Genomic DNA, 17,781 nt, shown 5'->3' with positions numbered 1-17,781 from the left:
AGGGCAGGAAACACTGCTTTTCAGGGACAGAAGCAGCAGGTTCCTGTTCTGTGGCTTGCAAAGTGCTCTGCAGCCCCATGGCTCTTCTCTACAGACACCTCAGAGTAAATATTTTCATGGGTGCTTTAAGGGCAGAACAAAGAACAAATTAGCTCTGCTGCAGAGGACTCATTGCTGGCCCAAGCTGCTCTGAGCTGCTGGCTCTGCCCACACACACACACACATCTGCTCCAACCCATCTTGGACCAACAAATTCCATCCTCCCCCCAGCAGGAAATGGTGGCAGTGGTCAGAAAAGGCTGGTCCAACCTCCCCATTAGTCCAGTGGGTTTACAATTGGCAGAATACAGTGAGTCCAAGCGTATGCACTTCAGCTTCACAGCAAGGTGGATCCTCCATGGGACTGGTCTTCAGAAGCTCCAAGCAGCCACAGCAGTAGCACAGATCACCAGAGCCTGCAAGCACTCAGCACCTTGTGAGGAGAGAAACTCCATCACAAACAAGCCCTCCCTTTTTAATGGCCAGGATGGAAACTGGAAAGCAGGGCTCTCTCCTGGGTTCCCTGTTGTTTTCTGGTATGGCAATTACTTATTTTTCCAGCAGCTTTTTGGTGCGCAGTTGCTATTGTGCGAGGATTTAGGGCAGCCTCGTATTTCCATGCCATTAAGACCCTGCATGAATCCTTGATGAATTCACAAGCACACAGTCTTATATTCCAGGCAAATGCAGCAGCAAGCTCATGGTCTCGTTCTCCCCATCATTCAGACAGAGGGCAGCACATTTGGGGAATATTTCACAGGGCTGAGGGGCTCCAGAGGCACTGAGCTGTTCTCTGCTTTACCTCAGTGCTGCCTCTCATTCAAAAACACCAGATGTAAAAATGGAACAAAGAACTGAACTGAAAGAGGCATAGCTGGAGCAAGAAAAGCTGAGCAAGAGGGAATCAGGCTTTAAAAACAATGGAGCCCTTCAGCTGAGCCGGTTCGAGGCCACCAGTGAAAGTGAGGAGGAAATACATCACCTTGCGGATCCCAGCTAATTCTGCTATCCGCTCCCCAAATTCCTGGGCGTCTGCCTCATTGCACTCCACCTCCTTGGCCCCGAGCCTCTTCCAGAAGATGCCCACCGGCTCCAGCAGCTGTCGGTTCATCAGGTGGGTGAGATCAGGAGTCCAGTGCTGGGAGGTGCCAGTCACCGTGACCTTCCCCGGTCTCTCCAGCTGCACGTCCCAGCGGAGGAAGTGCAGTTGGTGCTGCTGGATGAAATCCACTCGGTAGATGTGCTCATTGGGGCGCAGCAGCTTCTCACCGTCCTGGGGCCTGACGTTTTTTTGCTGCAGGCTCTGGAATCGCAGCCGCATGCGCCGGGTGAGCTGCTCATCGCAGGTGATGGGCAGCGCAAGCGTCCCTGCCTCAGCTGCCATCACCTTGGCTGCTCCTCTGCTCAGCAGCGTGTGGCTCTCAAACAGGACACGCAGGGGGAAAGATCAGGCAGGCCCCTGGGGCTGGTGTCCCTTCTCCACAGCCCTAGAAGCGCTAGGCAACCTGGGCCGGTGACGCAAAACACCTCTGGGGCTTCCCCTGAGTGCCCTCTCGACTCATTTGCAGATCCAGAACTGTTAGTGCTGCTGTGCACAATAATCTATAGGGAAGGGATGTCTGATGTCAGCCTCCCTGGCAACCTCCCTGACAACCTTGGCTCATTATCAGAAAACAATGCCAGGGATGCCACCTTGGCAGTGGCTTTCTCTGAGTGTAGGTTCATGGCTAATTCAAGCTGGAATGAGATTCTGGAGAAGTCTGGTCCAACCTACTGCTCAAAGCAGAACTCACTTCAGGGTTAAATCATATTTCTCTGGGCTTCATCCAGTCCATCTTTGAGTATCTCCATGGACAGAGGTCCCACAGCCTCTCTGGGCCCTGTTCCAGGGTCTGACTGAGCTCATGCTGAAGAAAAGCTGCAGCTTGTGCTGCTGTCCTTTGTCCTCTGGCTGTGCATCCCTGCAAGAGCCTGGCTCCATCTTGTCCACACTCCCCTGCCAGGCTGGATGGGGCTCTGAGCAACAAGGTCCAGTGGCAGGTGTTTCTGCCCATGGCAGGAGGCATGGAGCCAGATGACCTTTACAGGTTTCTTCCAAGCCAAACCATTCCATGATTCTACAGTCAGGCAGCTGCACACAGCAATAAGCTCCCCTTTTAACTTCTCTCCTCCTGGATGAAAACGCACTTTCCTCCTGACCATGTTGGCGGCCTCCATCAGGCTGTGCCATGCAGAAAAGAACATGAGGGTCCCAAGGGACAAAATTACTCCAAGTCAATGAACAGCAACCTAACATTACCATTGTGCCCCTTTCTGGAAGGCACAGCTGGCAGGAGTCAGACACCACACTGCTCCTGCAGCAGCATCCTGGCATGGTTTTGCCCCGCATTTTAATGTCTCAAATTCTTTTCATAAAAGCTAGACACGTCTGAAGGGTCACAGAAAGGGTGTTACAGAGCTAGATCACACCTAGAGCCATGTAGGGTCATCCTAGATGCAGGAATTTAGAAAACAGCTCTCAATTAAATTCCAGTACCCCATTCCTACTCAGTGATTCACACCACACAGGCATAATGGGGGGCAGGAACATGGAGAAAGCAAGGTGGGAGAAAATGCTTGAATAAAATAACCTCCTGGGATACACAGGGATGTGCTGGCCTGCTTTATGTTCCTGAAGGTATTTCCCCTCCCCACACTTAAGAGAGACAGTTTCACTGTGTGAAATGGAGCAAGGGACATGCAGAGCCTATGTTAGATCCTGGTGTACACCAGGAACACATTTTCTAGTAGCCATGTGTGATCTGAGCCAAGATTCCTGGGCTGATATTTCAGAGATACTAAAGCCCGCATCAGCATCTTTCAGCTCTTGCCAGACCCCAAATAGAGACATTTTGGTGTCCAGCAATGTTATCATAATTGCATGTGTAACAACACTTAGGACCAAGGGGCCCATGATTTCTGTCTCTGAGTTCTTCAGCAAATAAGAAATTCTTTACTGTGAGCATGGTGAGAAACTGACACAAGATGCTCAGAGAATCTGTGGATGCACCATCCTAGAAAGCGTTCAAGGCTAGGTGGGATGGGCTTTGAGCAGCCTGGTCTAGAGGAAGGTGTCCCTGCCTGTGGCAGAGGAGCTGGAACTAAATGATCATTAGGGTCCCTTCCAACCTATGTAATTCTATAAATCAAACCTTTCTGAAAGAAAAGAGGGGGCAGGTAAAAAAAAAAAAGCCTCTGAGAGTTAGAGCAATGGAAAATGAGAAGTCACAAACACCCACAGACAAATTGCCAAGGGAGGAAAAGCAATGCCTGGCAAACTGAAATAATGAAGTGTCCAGAGGGACCCAGCCTCTGTTTGGTTGGCGTTTCCCAGGGCAGAGTGGAAGTGAATGGTGAGGAAGGATGACAACTTGCCCACTCACCCTGGGGGGGATGTTGATGGTGAGGAACAAGCTAAAGAACCCTGTGCATCACCCTTGTCATGAGAGCCACAGCAGTCACCACAGCCACCCTGGAAGGAAGCCTTATTGCTTATCTAGAAGGCAACAACAGCTATCCTGCTCCCATGAAAAAAAAAAACAACCCTTGATTTTAACAGAAAATGGGGATCCTGCAAGAAATCCATGAACTTGATGTTCATGCTCACCACAGGAAGCAGAGACTGGAAGAACCACAGCACACAGAGCAGATGTAAAGGTGTGGGGTGGAGGAAATCGTCTCAGGCTCATGGCTGTAGCAGGCTGTGGGTGGAGCAGGTGGTGCTGCCTGCACACACTGGCTGCCTTTTACAGTAAAATCTGGGAAAAGTTGCTCACAACTTGCTGGTCTCTTGCCCTGTGGTGATGCACACCTGCACCAGAGTCTGAAGTCCCCCTGCCTTGTCTTTCACAGGGCTGACATCCTGCACAGCTGAGGCCACGGTGGAGATGGACACAGACTGTCCAAGGCACTGAGCACCTCCTTCCCCCTGTACCTCTCTGCTTACTCCCCAGGTCTGCAGTCTCTCGCTCTGGTGCAGCTCCTTGGTGGCTTTCTGGCCCACAGCACATTCCCCTTGGACCCCACACTTGAAGGAACACTGCTACACGGTGCCATCCAGCCATGGGACGTGCCAGGGATGGATGCTTCGGGCAAGCAGTGACTCGGGAGAGATGCTAACACCCTGAAATCAACCTGCCTGCCCCAGCATGAGGTGTCTCACTGCCGAGGTAGGAACACAGTGAACAGCCAAAGAGAGGGGACACCATGGGAATGAGAGAAAGGGGGTCTAATGCTGCAGCTGAGCATCCTGAGTTTTGTTCTTCTTGTTAATTTTGGAATTCGAAGGGTCAGATTTGGGATCTGAAAAACAGGATGGGATTTGATCCACTTGGTTAAGGAGAAAGTGGCCAAGGGTTTGGCTGGAGTGTGGTGACTGCTGTCGTGATGATTAATGCCCTTTGCAAGTCAGTCTTTTAAGGGAGATTTTTGCACACGATCAGCTTTTCAGGACATGAGGCATCCCTGAGAACCAGCTTTTGACCTGGACAAACACAAGGCAAAGCCAAGGTGTTGAAGACAGGCTCTCCTCTGCCATGGGGAACCACTTACCTTCTGCCACAGAGACTCCCGGGATGCCAGGGAGGAGCAGGCAGCCACGAACCAGCAGTTCCCAACCTGGCCTTGGTGTAAGTCATGGGAGCTGATCCCATCCACAAAGAGACGTGGATCATTGCAGATTTCCTGGGGGACAGGAGAAAAACAGACACTTTGGGTCAGACAGCAGACAGGGAAACCAGGAGCAGTCACTCCCTCTCTTCCTCATGTAAAGATTCCATGTAAACTTGACCTGCAGATTTCTGCTGGCCTCGCTGCTCACACTGGCAGCAGAAGGACCCAGTCCTGCCTTCACCAGGACACGGGCAGCATCACAAGGCCTACTCCCTGTTCTGTCCCAGCACCAGTGCAGCTTTGTTATAACTATCCCATTGATAATAGTACGCTTTCACACCATTACAGCCCTTCTAAGTCTCCTCTTTCAGATGCCTCTGCTCCATGACTGTTTTACAAAGGGTGAGGGATCTGCTCTTCCAGATCTTAGCACAGCAAATGAAAAAAAGTGGTGAGCCCAAAGCTTTGTAGCTGGGCCAGAAGGATTAAATACCCATTCTACCACCAAAACCAGGATGGTGGATTGTGCATAGACAACATGAATGGAGAAACTTGGTTAGGAGGCAGCTGGGAGGTATGCTCATCCCTCCAACCATGCACCAAGACCATTGGCTTTTCTCTGCCTGGCTCCTGCCAGGCTGCCCTCCCTGATTCCCACTCCCATTTACAGCCTGGCCAAAAAAAGGACTTAAATAACAGAGGGAGTTGAGCAAGCTTCAGGTGACATGTTGCCTTTTTAAAAATGTACTTTTTCCTTCTCAATCCGGTTTGTAAATTCATGTCCAGCTGGAGGCTGGGAGCAGATGGGACAGATTAAGAGCTGAAAGAACCTTTCCCCCTTCATTTTTACAGGTAATTTCAAGAGGAAAAAGGAAAAGCAGATTATCCTTCTTCCACCTCCCAGTTTTTCAGGCTGGTTGTACCCAGCATAATATGCCTCCCTGCCCTGACTTTTCATATGAGGACTGGTATTACCTCTACCCACAGATTCATGGAAGGGTTTGGGTTGGCAGGGACTCTAAAGATAACCAAGTTCCGAACCCTGCACTCTAGGTAGAGACTTTACCCACCAGATTAGGTTGCCTAGGGCTCCATCACAGGGAGGAAAAGGAACCATAAGCGCCTCCTGCTATTCCCAACTAGCTCAGCCAGCACCAAACACCTCAAAATTAACCTGACACAGCCTGGCCCGGCTCAGACCCAAGGAAAAGGACTAATCCCCTCAGGCTGGCATTGCAGGATGTTGGGATCAGCGCTAGGGGGAGGCAAGCTGACAGCAGCAAAGGCAGGAGCCACCTGCGCCCCTCAGCACCGCTGAGTGCGTGCAGGGATGGGAGAGGAGCGGCGGGGTTCAGCTCCTGTTTCATGGCACCGGGGAGCACCCAGCACTGGGGATGTGTCTGGTGTGTCTGTAACATCAGCACTCTGTGATCCTGCTCTGGGGAGCAGAGGCACCTTCTTTATCCCACCTGAGGAACACAGCTGCCTCTCCTGCCCTTGGGGGGATCTGTGGATTACAATAAAGGAGTTGCTTGATGTTACACAGACAGGTGAGAACACGAAACTGTGAGAAACACAGAGCCACAAAATGGTTTGGGTTGGGAGGGATCTTTTAAAGGCCACCTGGTCCAAGTCCCTAAGCGGGGGACATCATCAACTGGATCATGTTGCTGAGAGCCCAGTCCAACCTGACTTTGAATGTTTCCTGGGGCTGGGACATCGATCACCTCTCTGGGCAAGCTGCACCAGTGTCTGACCACCCTTCTTCCTCACAGGTAGTCTAAATCAACTCTCCTTCAGTTTAAAACCACTACTCCTTGTCCTACCCCAACAGGCCCTGCTGAAAGGTTTGTCCCCATCTTTCAAACACTGAGAACCTGCAGCAAGGTCTGCCCTGAAGTGCAGAGCGGGGCTATCCCTTCCCTGCAGAAGGCCCACACACCACATCCAAGCCCTGGGACCGAGCCTGGTCCCAGTGGACTCCCAGTGATCCAGAATCACCAAATCAACGTGGTTATAAGGAATTCCTGGATCCCATCCTGTCCACACCCCCTAATCAAAGCAGGGTCAGCTACAGCAGGTTGCTCAGGACTCTGTTCAGTCAGGTTTTGAGTATCTCCAGGAATGGAGACTTTGCAACCCCTCTCGGAAGCCTGTGACAGTTTTTGGACCACCCTCACAGTATAAAGTCTTTTCTCCATGCTTAAATGGAATTTCCTGATTTTCAGTTTGCACACACTGACTCTTGTACTGTCACTGGGCACCTCTGAGAAGTCTGGCTCTGTCTCCTTCATTCCTGGCTATCCGGTATTTATGGACATGGTTAAGATTCCCCTGAGCCTTCTCTTCTCCAGAGGGAAGAATCACAGAATCATTAAGACCTCTAAAGATCATGGAATCCAGCCATTAACCCAGCACTGCCAAGTCCACCACTAAACCGTGTCTCTCAGCACCACATCTGTACTTTCCTTGGATATTTCTAGAGATGGTGATTCCACCGCTTCCCTGGGCAGTCTGTTCCAATGCTTGAGCACCTTTTCAGTGAAGAAATTTTTCTAAATATCCAGTCCTTGTAAAGGGGAAGGCAGCACTGCCTCCTTGTTCTGATGCTGTGGAATTGACTCTGTTGGGATGAGTCTCCCCAGCAAACCCCCCGGGAAGGTTTGCCATCTTCCTTAGACTGCAGCTTACCAATATTAAATTACTTGGATTCTTCAGTCCCTAACGAAGCTGCAGAGTTTCCACTCACATGTTTTCCACCTGGTCTAGACTCTGTGGCCTCAATCCACTGGGATGGCATTCCCTGTACTCTCTGGCTGTCCTGAGGTGGGAGCCAAGGACCAAGGCTCCAGCCAGGCTGCAATGCTCCAGGATGGCACAGAGCACAGCGGGGTCTGTGACGGAAAGCACACTCGGAGCCACGGAGCACCATGCCCATGTGCAGAGGTGGTTGATGAACAAGATACCAGTGGGAACTAGGTCAAAAAACCAAGAAAAGCTTTGGAACACTTAGTGTTCCCTTTCCTGTGAAAAGTGCTGGAAACGATAAGGAGCTTGTTCTGCAGCCAGATGGAAGCACGGGGCCTGGGATTTGTATGTGCAAAGGGAGGAGAGAAGCAGAGATTCCCTAATCTGAGAAGGTCATGACCTTGGTTTCTTCCCCTCCCTATCATGCAACAGATAGAATCCAGGTGAGCAGTAACATTTATCCAGACAGCAAACACCACGTCACCATCCCAGCACCATGACCCTGAGAGAGGAGGGCAGCACACCAACATCTACACCCACACACACCCTGGGGCCTTCTGGGTTCAGGCTTCAGCTGCCACAGAACCAGCTCAAACTGCTCTTGCCACCTGAGGCTTCAGCAGACAGGAAGTCCATTCTGTCCTTCATTTACCACAGCAAGATCCTGGGTCCTGGTTGCTCCTAGTCTGGACACAGATGGAGAACAGGAAGGAACAGGAAGGGAAGCCAAAAGCTACGGCTGCAGCAAAGCTATGATTTTAATGTGTGGTTCTTAACTCTACCTTGGCCAAGGGAGTCATCCTTGTCTCTTTACCCCCAAGGAGAACCTGTCTTGGAGGATCCCAAGAATCACAGAATCATTGAAAAGCCCTTAAGATCACCAAGTCCAACCATTAATCCAGCATTTCCGTGTTTCCTAGCTCCTGTTCCCAAGTGCCACACCCATATTTTCTTTGAACACTTCTGGAGATGGTTATTCCAAGTATCCTAAACACCATCAGAGATGATCTGCCTTCCCCAAAACTGTCTGCTGAAATGCCTGCTGATCTCCAGGCAACAAAACAGAATTTAGAGAAAACCTGTGTAGATGGTGCTAGGGAAAGATTCAGACTGATGACACTGATAAAGAGGTCCAAAATAGTGATTCAAATTCTGGTGATTCATATCCTCCCTCCTCTAGTGGATGTGGGACAGAGGTGGAAATGAGAGCCAGAACAGGTCCCTGTCAATGAGGGGCTGATTGCAGAGGTGTGGTTTATGAGAGCCCAGACTGGGACAGTTTGCTCCCTCTGGCTTTGGGTTGTTGAAGTTCATTAAGGGAAAAAAAAAAAGAAAAACAAAAAAAAGAAAAAAACCACACAAATAAACAAAACCCAATCAGAGCAATTATCTTGTACTTTTTTGCTTCCCACCTAAAAGTGTGTGGTCTTTCCCTCTGCTCTCCCTTTCGGGGCACTTTCCCAAAATGCACACAATTTTCTTCCAAATGCATTTAAAGCAGAAAATATCTTCCTCACCTTCTCCAGCCAGTGCAATTCCACACAGGGCTGTAAGGGTAAAATCACTCTCTAATTTGTTTTATAATTGGTGACTGTTTTACCATAAATGTTTCCCAGTGCAGCTTTCTGGGATGCAGATTCACTGGGGATCTGGACTGCGTCAAACCAGATGTGGGGAGGGAAAAAGCTGCAGCAGGAGGAGGAATAACCACAGGAGATACAACATCTGCTGCATGCCAGGACCATTTTTTGCTAACAAGATTTTGTGAGGAACAGACTAGTCTAATTTCATTGCAGAGCCTGGCTGTTTCAGAACAATGCCTCCGCTCAGACTTGCAAAATCAGCAAAATAATCTATTAGCATGGCTGCGCTTCCTCCCTCCCTTCTGGGCAACCGGGAACCGAAAGGATCCTGTCTTAAATGTCACTCACACAGACAGGAGAGCTAGAGGCACCCAAGCACGGCAAGCAACGGTGACACAGCAGACACAAAGGTCCCTGTGCTGCCCTGCAGCAGGTACCTGCAACTGGGAGGTGATTTTGCAAAAAGGACAATTAAAAAAACGTGCACCAGGGTGGAAAGGGAAAGGGAAATGGGGTGAATTTAGAATACCAGGGGTCTATGCTTTCAGATGGATTAATACAGGATCACAGAATAATGGAGTGGTTTGGGTTGGAAGGGACCTTAAGGATCATCTCTCTCCTACCCCCTGGCATAGGCAGGGACTTCTTCCACTAGACCAGGTTGCTCAAACCCCATCCAACCTGGCCTTGAACACTTTCAGGGATGTGGCAGACACATCTCTGGGCAACCTGTGCCAGTGTCTCACCGCCCTCACTACAACAAATTGTGTTGTTATATCTACTTTTAATCCATCCTTTTTTTTTTTTTTTTCAGTTTAAAACCATTATCCCTTGTCCTGTCACTACAGGCTCTACTAAAAAAAATATGTTTGGCAAATCAGCTTCACACACATGGAAGGGTAGGCTTGGTTGGGAGTATCTACACCCTACAGAAGAGTTTGTGGGGGTTTGTATTGCCTCAGTCAGGCATCCCTAACGCTAATCCACTCACAGTATCTCAGTGTGTACACATTTGTATTGTTATCAGCTCCCACACCACGCAGAGGGCACTGGACACTCCACCCACAGCAAACAGGACTTGCTTGTGAAGGGAGGCATCCAAAAAACACGCTCCCCACAAACTCCTCTGCTCAGTTTGTGTACCGCAGCGTCGTGCAATGACATTTGTTCTGCCACCTGGAAGAGTGGGGACAGTGTTTGTTTTGGCACCAGGAAGAGTGGGGACAGAGTCAAACAAGATCTAAAGGTCAATTTGCAGGGCCTTGACAGGTCCCTCTGCAGTTTTATCTTCCGGGTATCGAGAGTACAAAGGGATACCCAAAAAAGGATAAAGCAATGAGAGGTGGAGAGACACAAGAGGCTGTGAGAGCACTGCACTTCCCCAGGAGCAGATGGAAGGAGAATGGCACGAGTACAGAGAACCTTCTGCATGCCCTTTCCAGCGATGCACTTTTGGGAAGTCTCAGCATTACTCCACCCAGGACTTCTTCAGTCTCTACCCAGCCAAGACTGATGGAGAGGCTGACACAGCCTGGCTTTTGGCATCACCACACAACCAGAGAACAGCCCTTCCCAGGCCACCTCTCCCACAGCAAGTGCTTTTGTCTGGTGGCAAAGCCACTAAGGGAAGGAATACTCCCTGGATACCAACAGCCCTGAGGTCTGCAGAAGTCACTGCCAAAGCAGGAAAGTCTTCCCATGGCTCACTGACAGACTGGGGGATGGGATGCTCAGAGCAGTGAGATGACGTGCCACAGGTCACCCCATCGAGAGGCAGAAGTATTCCCTCTGGGTTTCCAGTCCCAGCACAGCCCAGGCACCAGGGGAACCATCCTTCCTTCATAGAAGCAATGTCACCTGGCTCCCTTTCATGCTCCATCACGCTGGACCCTTACAGCTGCACGCAACTACCGTCTTGAGATGTGGAGAGGACACTGAGCAAACGCAGCTCTCAGAGCTGGCTTCACCTGGACCTCTTTCCCTAAAAATCCTGGTCATGTAGGCCCAGGCTCTAGGGAGCTACACCAGAGAGGTGAAGGAAGAGGAAGAAAATAAGCTCCCAAGGCTGTTTAACACCCTCTGACTCAGCACAGTGCTGCTGGCCACCTTCACCCAAATTCTCCCATCCTCCATCATATCCCAGTCTTGAGCTCTCCTACGGATCTCCTTTGAGCAGCTTCCCTTGGGAAGGGCTTGCAGGGTGAACCAACCCTGGTCTGGCAGTACTGTGAGTTTAAATCACACCCACACCCCAAAGCCTGTCCTCTCACATGGCACACCAGTTGCTCCAGCGCTTTTAGTTGTGGGGTTTAACCTCAAGCAGAGGAACTGCTTTGGCTTGAAACTATATGCACCAAGCCCCAGACCTGGAGGATGATGGTCATGCAGGTACAAGTGAGGGACCACAGACCACAGGCAGGAGCCCTGAGGATGCTCCAAATCCTGCACCACCTTTGAGCCGTCGATCCCCACGCTGGAGGACGCAGAGGTGGGGCCATGCTGGTGGAAAGGGAGGAGCCTATCCCAGTAACTCCTGCTGTGAAAAACTACAGTATTTCAGGAGAAATGGTCCACATCCAGCCATTCATCACAGAGCTAATGTGAAATCCTGGAGCAAGCCGATGTGGCCATGAGCTCAGCTGCACTGTTTCCGCCTCCAAGCAACGTAATTCAGCAGCTGCCCAGCCTGAATCCCAAATCCCGTGTCCCACTGAAAACCAATCTTCTAAAACAGGATTTATAAATCTAAATTGTGCAGGGGTTTTTTGTTGGTTTTGTTCATTCATTTTTAATTAACCAAAGAGTCAAGTTATCGATGGGAAAAGAAGAACTGGAAGCTGCAAAGGAAAACTACCTCCACACACCATTGTGTATATCTCAGATCAAAATCTCCAAATTACTTTTCTGTGGGGACACCTCCCACACCCTCCTGAGCCATACTCTCTCCATTTCCTTGTCCCAGGGCAAGGAAATACCCTTTGGCTTTTGATTGTGTCCCATTCATAGCACCTCCATTCAAAAACAGGACTTGACCTCACCACAATCTAAATTAATCCCTGAATATGCAACGATGATGAAAAATGAGGTTATCATGAGTTTAAGCCATTTAAAGAAACTACTTTCAGCCCACGCCTATTCTGGTTATTCATACACTGGGTGTAGCTTTACAAACAGAATCCTGTTTCACGAGAAAACCACCCTCTAGAGATGTGGAGTCATGAGCTTCTGCTAACTGGGAGAAGGGACATTAATTCTTATGTAACTCTGTCAGTGGCATTTGCATCAGACTGCAGTCAAAATTTAACCATCCATGACCACGCTCCGTTAAGATGGTTTGTTCATCCTCTTCCTTCTTGGATGGGGACTGGGTGGAATGCATCACTGAGCAGTGGTATCTTCACAAAGATCCAGAAGTATCAAAGAACCATTGTTTTATATTTCCACTCACACACACTCACTCACAAACTCACACACACGCTCTCACTCTCTTCATGTTTTATTTTCCTTCTGCCAATGGCAGCACCATGCCTGATCAAGTCTTTTCAAGGGCTTCAGTGAAAGACACTTGCTCCAGCAGGAATGCCTGCCCTAAAACAGGCAATCACCCCAAAATCCCATCCTCTCAAAGATGAGAGCTCACAGGCAGTGCAGAAACTCCCAGCTTGCACCAAGATTGAAAGCCTTGGCTGATTCAGAGCGTGCTTCCAGCCCTGGGAACCCCACCATAAGGAGGGCATGGACCTTGCTTGCTGGAGCAAGTCCAGGAGACCACCAAGATCCTTGGAGGGCTGAAGAAGCTCTGCTGTGAAGACAGGCTGAGAGAGCTGGGGTTGTGCAGTCTGTAGACAAGAAGGATCCAAGGAGACCTTAGAGCTCCATCCAGTGCCTAAAGAAGCTCCAAGAGAGCTGGAGAGGGTCTTTTGACAAGTGCATAAATTAACAGGACAAGGAGGAATGGCTTGAATGGCTTTAAATTGAATTAAATCAGGTGTAAGTTAGATAATAGAAAGAAATTCTTTCCTGTGAGGGTGGTGAGGCACCGGCACAAGTGTCCCAGACAAGCTGTGGATGCCCCATCCCCAGGACAGGCTGGATAAGGCTTTGAGTGTTGAGGAAGACCTTCAGTGCAGGTATCTCAGTAAGCAGCTGCAGTTTGAGCTCTGGGGAGAGGGAGCCCAAGCCTGAGACAAGAGGCTATGAACTGCTGAGCAAAGAACGAAGGGCACCTGTGTCCCATCCATGTGACCGGACACTCAGAGACTCTCCAGGCTTTCCCATCCTTGGACTGTGAGAGGATAAAAACCCAATGTTTCCTTTGTTCGGGGTCCATCCTCAGAGGCACCAGCTCAGGCCATTTTCCTATCACTGCACCAAGATGAAATAATTTTAATGATCCAGATGTCTGAGACTCTGTTATGGGAAAGCTGGTGTCACGGTAAGGAAACCTGGGTCTGACTGTAGGGAGTCAAGTGGGGCCCCCTGGAGCTGCCCGCTGTAAAGGAGTTTTGATCCCAGCTCAGGTGGTGGGAGTGTGACTGCCAGAGTGCCTCCTGGATGCCTGGACAGGGCAGTTTTCTTAACACTGAGCAACCAGGTTCGACAGCAGGGAGGTTGGAACTAGATGATCTTGAAACCCAGCCACTCTGTGCTTCTGTGATAAGCAGCTCTGTGATTGCTCTGCAGGTCCAGTGCGCCCCTCCAGGACCCCAGAGCCCCGGCTGGGAGGATTTGCACATTCCCTCCCATGGAGCTCAGAGGCTGTGGATGCCCAGGACTCCTTTCTGCGACACCCTCTGCTATTGTTCTGCTCTAGCTCATTACCAATAAAAATTTCTTGTCATCAACACGCAGCTGCACTGAGAAGCACACAATGAATCTAATCCAGGGATTTTTACCGTCTCTTTTGCTTTTAAGGCCATGTCCTTCTGATGCTGAGGACAGAGCAGACTGCTGGAAATTTCTTATCAAAGGCTGCACTAGTGCCAGGGAGCTTATCAAATCCAGTCCTCACTGGGGCTAAGGGGCAGAGTGTGTCTGCCTGGCACCATGAGGCCATGGCCCTGTGAGGATCTGGTGAGACCTGCTGGAATGCAGTCAGGGTCAGCATCGCATCTAATGGGAGTAGAGACCTTTTAAAATAAGTACAAATAATAACAATGAATCCCTTGTTCATCCTTGAGGGATGGGGTAGCCTATGAATGGCTTAAAAACGTAAAAACAAGGTCAATTCAGAGATTGCATTAAATGATGACCAAATCCTTTCCTGGCAAGGAACAGCCAGACTGGCAATCAGCTCCAGTTTTACTGAAAACAGCTGATAAATGAACAGGCGAGTGGCTCATAAATTCTTAAGCTGAGAAACGCAAAGGTCTGGAAGGATTTTAACCCCTGTGATGGACCCCAGACAGCCTGTTGACTCTGTTCAGAGCAGGTGATCCCTCAGTCAATCCAGCAGCACAGAGGAGCCCCAGCGTCAACACCAACCCCAAGCACACTTTGGGCGAGACCAAAACTGAGAGAGACAGGCCAAGACACTTCAAAAATCTCAGTAAAGACACCCCTGATGCACATAAGCTAGTATTTTAGTCTTTCTGGAAGAAACATCTCCCTCCAAGTGGGACACCAGAAAGTTTTTGCACCCAATTATCATTGCCAGTGTAAGTGCCTGCCTGCTAAACTCTTGATGAGCTTTGGAGAGCAAAGAATTACAAGAACCTAACCTGTGTCTTTCCCATTACCTTCACTCTTGCGTTTTTGTCAGCTTCCCAGCCTGCACTACACACTGGGGAAAAGACCTTTTAATGCAGAAACTTGTGGGCAGGGAAGTGCTGGTTCTGCTTTTAGTGAATTAGTTCATTGACTCCTTTCCCCTTCCAAGGAAACCCCCAAGGGGATTGATTGTATAACCCTCACTCAGCAAGAGAAGAGAGCTAAGTGCTTAATAATGTAAAGAAAAGTGGAGCTAAGAGATGCCCTCACATCCTGCAACACCTCCTCCAAAGACAACAGCATCCAGCTCAGGAGACAATGGACATAATGTATCCTGCATGATAGGACAAGGGAGAATGGCTTTAAGGTGAAATAGGGAAGATTTGGATTGGATATTAGGAAGAAATTCTTCCTAATATGAGGGTGGTGAGTCACTGGACGAGGTTATCCTGAGGACCTGTGATGCCCCATCCCTGGAAGTGTTGGAGGCCAGGCTGGGCTCTGAGCACCCTGCTCTAGTGGAAGGTGCCCATGCCCAAGGAACTAGAGGATCTTTAGGATCCCTTTCCAACCCAAACCAGTTTGTGATTCTGTGAATGGACAAAACCCCTATACACAAGTCACACTAATATATACCAGGAAGGCAGGGAGTGGCTACTGAAAAATCCTATTTTCTTGGTTTCTAAAAGAAGGTTTCTCTTGTCTGTCTAGAAAAAACCTAAGGTCTGGGACTGAGGGCATCTCTCCCCAGTGCCACAGCAGGGCTGAAAATGCCATGGTCCTAGTGCCCTAAGATCTCCTGCTTCCACAACCTTTCCCAAAACACCTGGCCTTTCTCTCTCCCCAACCTCCCCTCCAAATGACATTGCCTTCATCCAGACAAAGTAATACTACCATTTAGCAGGAATCTACCTTTATGCTCTTTAATCAGTGACAATCTCCCCTGATAATTAGATCCTGCAGAGATAATTCAACACTTGCAAGTAAATACTGGAGAGAGATAAAAATACTGAGAAACAGGCGTGGAGGGAAAAACTCTTCCCCAGAAGACTGTGACGGTGTAGACTTCATCCAAGAGTGTTTCTCTGCTGGTTGCAACCATACAGGCTTGAACTCGCAGTGCAGGGATGCAGCTCAGGTTCAACAACAACCACATGTCACCTCGAGCCTCACTGTGCCAACAGCTGGCTTGGAAATCCTTATGTTTGTCACAGCTTCTTGTTTCAGCACCTTTGGTGCAGCTCAGCACGGAGATCCCACCTGGACCCATCCAAGCATCTTTGGGATCTCATGTCCCAGCCACTCAGCATCTTAGGGATGACCACGAGGTGCTCCTGCAATGGTCTGCAGCACCCAGGAATACACTCAGCACACAGCAGCCCACCTGCCTCCCAGAACAGGGACAAAAAAAACCATCTCCATGCTCAGCCTGGCTCCCTGGGAAGAGCTGAAGGACCAGAGCATGCAGCTCATGTAGTTCAACATCACACCTGCATGATGTAAGCCCCTCAGCAGGCTTCATTTGCTTCCCACAAAAGGTGCAGGGATGCCCAAATCTGCCCTGGCTGGTGACCTGTCCCAGCAGCAGGTCATAGCTTGGCGGGCTGAACCTGAACCAAGCGGCCCTCTTGCTGCAGAGAGGAAACAAGCCCTGGGGAAGGCCCAGAGGTATTGAAGACAGACCCTAATCAAAGCCTGCAGCAATCCCATGGCATCACTGGAAGCACCCTGTACCCAAGAGCAGAGCTTGGGACAGTGATGATTAGAAGATACTAACTCTTTTCCCACAGAGTAAATGAGTCTCTTCTGCCTTAGACCATCATGGTTTTTTTCCACAGGGGATCAACAGACACAGCAGATGCCACAAATCTCCCCTTATTTTTGCCATCCATCCTGCACCTCATCCATCCCCTTCTACTCATCTTTGGGCCGCCCTTTCTTATTTACCCACCTCCCAAACATCTGGACCAGCTCACCCAATGCACAGACCAAACCTCCCACTTCCAAGGTGCACTGCCAGCATTCCTGTCCCAAAAGGGGAGGGCAAAACTCAGAGCTTGAGGATCAGGCTGAGATTTCCACTGGGAGCAGTACTACTTGCCTGGATACAGATCTCCCTCTCCTTTGCACGGCAGCACACAGAGCACAAGAGAAAGAAGTTTCAAGCAAGGTGCTGGGATTTGGGCTAAGCTCAAAAGTTCTGTTTAATTTCTAATGCAACAGCTGAGTACTGCTGCCAAAAGGAGCCGCTGATGCTGCCTGAGCAATCTCCAAAATCTGCTTTGGCTAGGCAATGAGCAGCCAGCATTGTTTTTAAGTGGATTCACTGAGCAGGGCTCTTCAGGACCCCCTTCCCTGCTCAGGCTGATGGCTGTTGTTTCCCTCCCTCCGAAGCACTCCAGTAATTGGCTTTCTGGCTTCGCCGGGCCACAGCGCGAAGGCATCCAGCAAACAGCCACCGGAGCCAAAACACGATTAGAGGGCTCAAACAGCTGCTCCCTCTGCAAAGATCTGGCATCCAGAGCAGGGCTGGAGGCCAAGGAAAGCAGGGAGGGAGGGAGGACACCCTGCTGGAAATAATAAGGCTGAGCCTGTTCCAGGAAAGGCTGCAGTGCTGGATGCAGGAGGAAGTTGAAGCAAAACAGCCTGACCAGGGAAGAGACCAGAGCTCTTCCTCAGCCTCTTCTTTTCCCCTTTGTCCTGAAAAACCTCAAGCAAAAGTGAAAGCACTGCAGAGATTAGGGGTTTTGCTGCTTTTTTTTTTTTTTTTTTTTTTTTTTTTTTTTTTTTTTTTTTTTTTTTTTGCCAAAGCAGCCTCAAACTCTGGGAGTGCATGGAGGAACAGAGGAGATGCTGGAAGAATAGTTGGGAAGGCAGAGATGCACACACAGAGGACGGACTGTTTAGATCCATACTAGCATCATGGAAGCATACAGAAATAAGACCCTGCCTCTGCCAAAGTGTATTCCCAGGGCCCCAGTAAGCTCACTATGGTTACTTTTCACATGGAAGTGCTTTATCTGAAAAATCGCAATGGTTTGGGTCGGGAAGG

General features: G+C 49.7%; 2 protein-coding genes across 4 annotated transcripts in view; both read right to left on the bottom strand.

Annotated features, from left to right (window-relative positions):
• The window catches only part of CAPN5 (calpain 5), a 70,141-nt gene that overhangs the window by 15,928 nt on the left and 36,432 nt on the right, over window positions 1–17,781 (bottom strand). For all 3 annotated transcript variants that reach the window (XM_058419544.1, XM_040056382.2, XM_040056381.2), the window contains exon 3: window positions 4,630–4,761. In XM_058419544.1, coding sequence (XP_058275527.1) covers window positions 4,630–4,761 — 132 coding nt within the window. The remainder of the gene's footprint in view (window positions 1–4,629; window positions 4,762–17,781) is intronic.
• OMP (olfactory marker protein) lies at window positions 725–4,750 on the bottom strand. Its single transcript, XM_040056383.1, has 2 exons — window positions 4,630–4,750; window positions 725–2,260 (listed from the first exon to the last, which is right to left on the bottom strand). Exon 2 carries the CDS (start codon window positions 1,421–1,423, stop codon window positions 944–946), a length of 480 nt encoding a protein of 159 aa, XP_039912317.1. The 5' UTR covers window positions 1,424–2,260; window positions 4,630–4,750; the 3' UTR covers window positions 725–943.

The sequence above is a fragment of the Hirundo rustica genome, chromosome 2 (genome assembly GCF_015227805.2).
Source record: "Hirundo rustica isolate bHirRus1 chromosome 2, bHirRus1.pri.v3, whole genome shotgun sequence".
NCBI lineage: Eukaryota > Metazoa > Chordata > Aves > Passeriformes > Hirundinidae > Hirundo > Hirundo rustica.
Note: the sequence above shows the minus strand (reverse complement) of the source record. Positions and strands in the feature narration are given on the sequence as shown.

What these genes read in the sequence shown, in the direction of transcription:
- OMP (XM_040056383.1), bottom strand. Translation starts at nt 1,423, where the DNA reads ATGGCAGCTGAGGCAGGGACGCTTGCGCTGCCCATCACCTGCGATGAG.